At 45.7% G+C, this 4628-nt stretch overlaps 1 protein-coding gene across 1 annotated transcript; it reads right to left on the reverse strand.

The window, feature by feature from the left end:
• Positions 1–597: 597 nt before the first annotated feature.
• On the reverse strand, positions 598–4395 carry LOC128194945 (uncharacterized). Its single transcript, XM_052871542.1, has 4 exons — positions 2518–4395; positions 1558–2343; positions 1068–1515; positions 598–965 (listed from the first exon to the last, which is right to left on the reverse strand). Exons 1-4 carry the CDS (start codon positions 4393–4395, stop codon positions 598–600), a joined length of 3480 nt encoding a protein of 1159 aa, XP_052727502.1.
• Between the last annotated feature and the right edge of the window lie 233 nt (positions 4396–4628).

Here is a 4628-nt window from a genome sequence, read left to right on the forward strand (position 1 = left end):
CATTTCCAACGTACAATCTTGACGAAGACGAATATTCTCCAACTCCAATACATGAGAAGGATCAGATACGTACCTCCAGAGTTGAGAAACGTGAAAGACTGGATGCAAGTTTGATAACTGAGGCGGCAAAGACAACTCGTACGCAACTGGCCCAATCTTTCTCAAGATTTGATAAGGTCCGATGAACTAGGGAGACAACTTCTTTGGTCGGATGGCTCTCCCTACACCAGTGGTCGGATGTAGTCTAAGGAAGACATGATCTCCTGCATCGAACTCCAAGGGTCTTCTCCTCTTGTCAGCATAAGATTTCTGTCGACTCCTGGACGTTTTCAACCTCTCTTGAATCAGCTTCACCTTCTCAGTCGTCTGCTGAATGAGTTCTTGTCCGGTTAACACCTTTTCCCCTTCCTGAAACCAACACAAGGGCGTTCGGCATTTCCTTCCATATAGAGCTTCAAAAGGAGCCATTCCTATACTGGCTTGAAAACTGTTGTTGTACGTGAACTCCACTAAAGGCAAGACTTCATCCCAGACGCCCATGTGATCTAGAACACACGTCCTCAATAAGTCTTCAAGCGTCTGAATGGTTCTCTCGGACTAACCGTCTGTCTGAGGATGATAGGCCGAACTCATTTGAAGTTTACTACCGAGCTCACTTTGTAATGATCGCCAGAACCGAGAAGTAAACCTCGTGTCTCGGTCTGAAACAATGCTGGATGGAACTCCATGCAGGCGAACAATTTCTTGGATATAAAGCTTAGCCAGGTTCGTCATAGACATCTTCAGGTTGACTGCTAGGAAATGAGCACTCTTCGTCAGTCGATCCACAATTACCCATACAGAATCATGATTCCTGACCGTGCGAGGTAAGTGAGTTACGAAATCCATCGCAATGCTGTCCCACTTCCATTCTGGAATCTCTAACTGCTGAAGTAGACCGCCAGGCCTCTGATGTTCAGCCTTGGCTCATTGGCACGTTAAACAGGATGCCACAAAACGTGCAACATCACTCTTCATTCCTGGCCACCAGAATGAGTTCCTGAGGTCTTGATACATCTTAGTCATGCCAGGGTGTATGCTAAGACGACTGTGATGTCCTTCCTCAAGAATGATTCTTTTCAACTCGCCATCATTCGGAATGCACGTTCTATCCATGTAGCGTAGAAGACCATCAGTTCCAGTGTTAAAATGTTTTGCTTGATCTGTACCGAGTACGCTCAAAATCTTCACCAACTCTTCATCCTCTCGCTGCTTCACTCTGATTCGGTCGAATACATCACTGGAGATTCTACAAGTACAGCATTTAATAACATTCGGTTCCAAGTCGAACTGTAACCTTAGATCTCTAAAGCTTTCTACCAAACTTAACTCTCGGACCATCATGGAGGAGACGTGAACTACCTTTCTGCTTAAGGCATCTGCTACCACATTTGCTTTTCCCGGATGGTAGAGTAGTTCAAAGTCGTAGTCCTTCAAGAACTCCAGCCAACGTCTCTGTCTCATATTCAGCTCCTTCTGATCAAACAGGTACTTGAGGCTCTTGTGATCACTGAATACTTGGAACGTTGAACCATACAAGTAGTGTCTCCAGATCTTCAAAGCAAAGACGACTGCTGCTAATTCCAGGTCGTGAGTTGGATAATTCTTCTCGTGAATCTTCAGTTGCCGAGAAGCGTACGCAACCACCCGTTTCTCTTGCATGAGTACACAACCCAAACCCTGATGAGACGCGTCACAATACACAACGAATGGTTTGGCCGCGTCAGGAATGACCAATACCGGGGCGCTCGTTAACTTATTCTTCAATTCCTGGAAACTTCCTTCACACCGATCGGTCCAAGCGAACGGTTGATCTTTTCTTGTCAGCTGAGTCAACGGAGCTACTATCTTGGAAAACCCTTCAATGAACCGTCTATAGTAGCCCGCGAGTCCCACAAAGCTACGAACTTCAGTTACTGAACGTGGACTCTCCCATTCCAATACTGCTCTTACTTTTGCCGGATCCACTGATATTCCTCCAGCTGAAACTATGTGTCCCAAGAACTGCACTTCCTTCATCAGAAATTCACATTTAGAGAACTTGGCGTACAACTCCTTTTCTCTTAGTATGCCCAGAACAGTCCTCAAATGATCCTCATGTTCTTCATAGCTCTTGGAGTAGACCAAAATATCATCAATGAATACAACCACGAACTTGTCTAGATACGGCCTGAAGATACAATTCATGTAATCCATAAATATTGCTGGGGCGTTTGTCACACCGAATGGCATTACTACATACTCGTAGTGTCCATAACGAGATCGGAAGGCTGTCTTCTGGATGTCTTCTTCCTTCACCCGAATCTGATGGTATCCCGACCGTAAATCAATCTTCGAAAATATGGTCGCGCCATGTAATTGATCCAGTAGGTCGTCTATCCGAGGCAAAGGATACTTATTCTTGATAGTCAGCTTGTTTAACTGCCTGTAATCAATGTAGAGACGAGAACTGCCATCCTTCTTCTTCACTAAGAGTACTGGCGCTCCCCAAGGTGATGCGCTTGGTCTGATAAACTGCTTGTCCATTAGCTCCTCAATCTGTTCCTTGAGTTCAGCTAACTCTGCTGGCGACATCCGATAGGGTGCAATAGAGATAGGTCCAGCATTCGACACTAGGTCGATAGTAAATTCCACCTCGCGCGGAGGAGGTAATCCAGGCACTTCATCAGGAAATACATCAGGGAATTCATCCACGACTGATCGTTCTCCACTCGACTTACTGGACGATTGCTCATGATTCAAACCTTCAAGTCGTTCGTCCGTATGCGTCATGATCAGAAAACAACTAGCACCATCCACGATGTCTTCCTTTAGCTGACCGAGCGTTACTGATAGCTCTACTTCGTACTCGTCCGGAAACACCAATTCCTTAGCACCACAGTCAATGAGAATGCGATTGGCAGCCAACCAATCCATTCCTAGGATCACTTCCAAATCCTTTAGGGGTAGGCAGATGAGGTTTACCTTATAATTACGTCCTTCAACCTCTATAGGACATTTAACACATACAGTAGACGTCCTAACCTCACCCGCTGCTGGGGTTGATACTACCAAGTCGAACTGCATCTCGCGTTCGGCTAATCCCAATTTCTTAACACACGCCTTCGAAATGAAGGAGTGTGTTGCCCCCGAATCATACAACACACAAACAGGCATTCCATGCAATAAGCAAGTACCAGTGACGAGCGTACCTGAACTGGCAGCTTCGGCGCCTGTTATAGCATAAACACGACCAACCGCTTGTGCTCTTCCACCCCGATTCTGTTGCATCCTTCCGACATTTGGCGGCCTCATTACTGCACGCCCGCCCATATTACACTCGTGCTCCATGTGACCGTTTCTTCTACAGCGAGTGCAGTATTTTGCTCCCTCCAACAGAGGACACGACGATCGGTAGTGTGGTCCTCCACACTTAAAACATCTGACTGATCCATGCTGTCCAGACTGTCCGGCAACAACCATAGCTTGAGAATTTGATGGTTGTGCTGGACGAGCATACGGCAACCTGTTCCGATTCATATTCGGCCTGGACATGATCGGCCCTCTAGCTGGTGGTTGTTGCTTCTTCAATCGTTCTGCTTCAGCCACATTTTTCTCTAACACTTTTGCTCTCTCAATCATGGCAGGAAAAGACTTAATGCAGAGGCTGGATATCAATACCTTAAGATCACTTCTCAGTCCATTTTCAAACTTCCTGCACTGCCACACTTCACTGGTGGCAAGGGTATGAAAACGGACCAGATGTTTGAACCTGTTGGTGTACTCAGAAACAGACATATTACCTTGCACCAACTGGAGAAATTCCACTTCTTTGCCGAAACGAACACTATCTGGAAAATACTCCTCATAAAACTTCTCCTTGAAGACTTTCCAGGAAATAGGGCTGTGAGATTCCGTTAGCAACATCTTCGCAGTCGACCACCAATGACTGGCCTCTCCAGTCAATAAATATTCAGTGAATGCCAGTCTTCGATCGTTTGGACAATCCTTGGCATCATAGATCTGTTCCATGTCCCTTATCCATTGATCAACTCCGTCAGGAAGGCACTTCCCATCGAACCTTGCAGGGCGATGCTGCAAAAAGCTCTCCAAAGTCCACTCAACCTGATGAGTAGCATTCGAAGTAGATGCTCCCGGCGTACCCCTAGTAGCTGCAAGAATCTCCATTAGTTGCCTCTGAGTCATTTCAGAATTGGCGCGAGCAGCTTCGAGATTTTGTGAATTAGTCGCGTTCTGCTGCATCAGAACAGCATTCTGCTCTTGTAGCTTCTCGATCACAGATTCCAACAGCCTCGTGTTATTGGGCACATCATGTTCATTGGTCTGTGGTGGAGGAGGAGGAAGTCTAGGTGCCATTGGTTCTCTGGAAAGTAGAGGAAATGATCGTTAGATAAGTTCAAAGAGTCTATATTACTCAATAGACGAATGTCGAGCACACAGCAAAACATGCATGGTGCACTCACAACCTACAATGTCCTTAAAAGAACAAAACTGCTCTGATACCACTAATGTGACATCCCAAAAATACAGTCATAACTATAAATTTAGAAAAATCACATTTAATAATAATCTCAAACAGTTTTACACTA

Source organism: Vigna angularis, chromosome 1 (assembly GCF_016808095.1).
Source record: "Vigna angularis cultivar LongXiaoDou No.4 chromosome 1, ASM1680809v1, whole genome shotgun sequence".
Taxonomy (NCBI): domain Eukaryota; kingdom Viridiplantae; phylum Streptophyta; class Magnoliopsida; order Fabales; family Fabaceae; genus Vigna; species Vigna angularis.

Excerpts from the sequence above, each read along its gene's own strand:
- LOC128194945 (XM_052871542.1), bottom strand. The coding sequence starts at position 4,395 with ATGGCACCTAGACTTCCTCCTCCTCCACCACAGACCAATGAACATGAT. Across the intron at positions 2,344-2,517 it reads CATCACCTTGGGGAGCGCCA|ATTCGGGTGAAGGAAGAAGA; the intron begins GTACTCTTAGTG and ends GGATACCATCAG. Across the intron at positions 1,516-1,557 it reads TGTATGGTTCAACGTTCCAA|AAGGAGCTGAATATGAGACA; the intron begins GTATTCAGTGAT and ends CTGTTTGATCAG.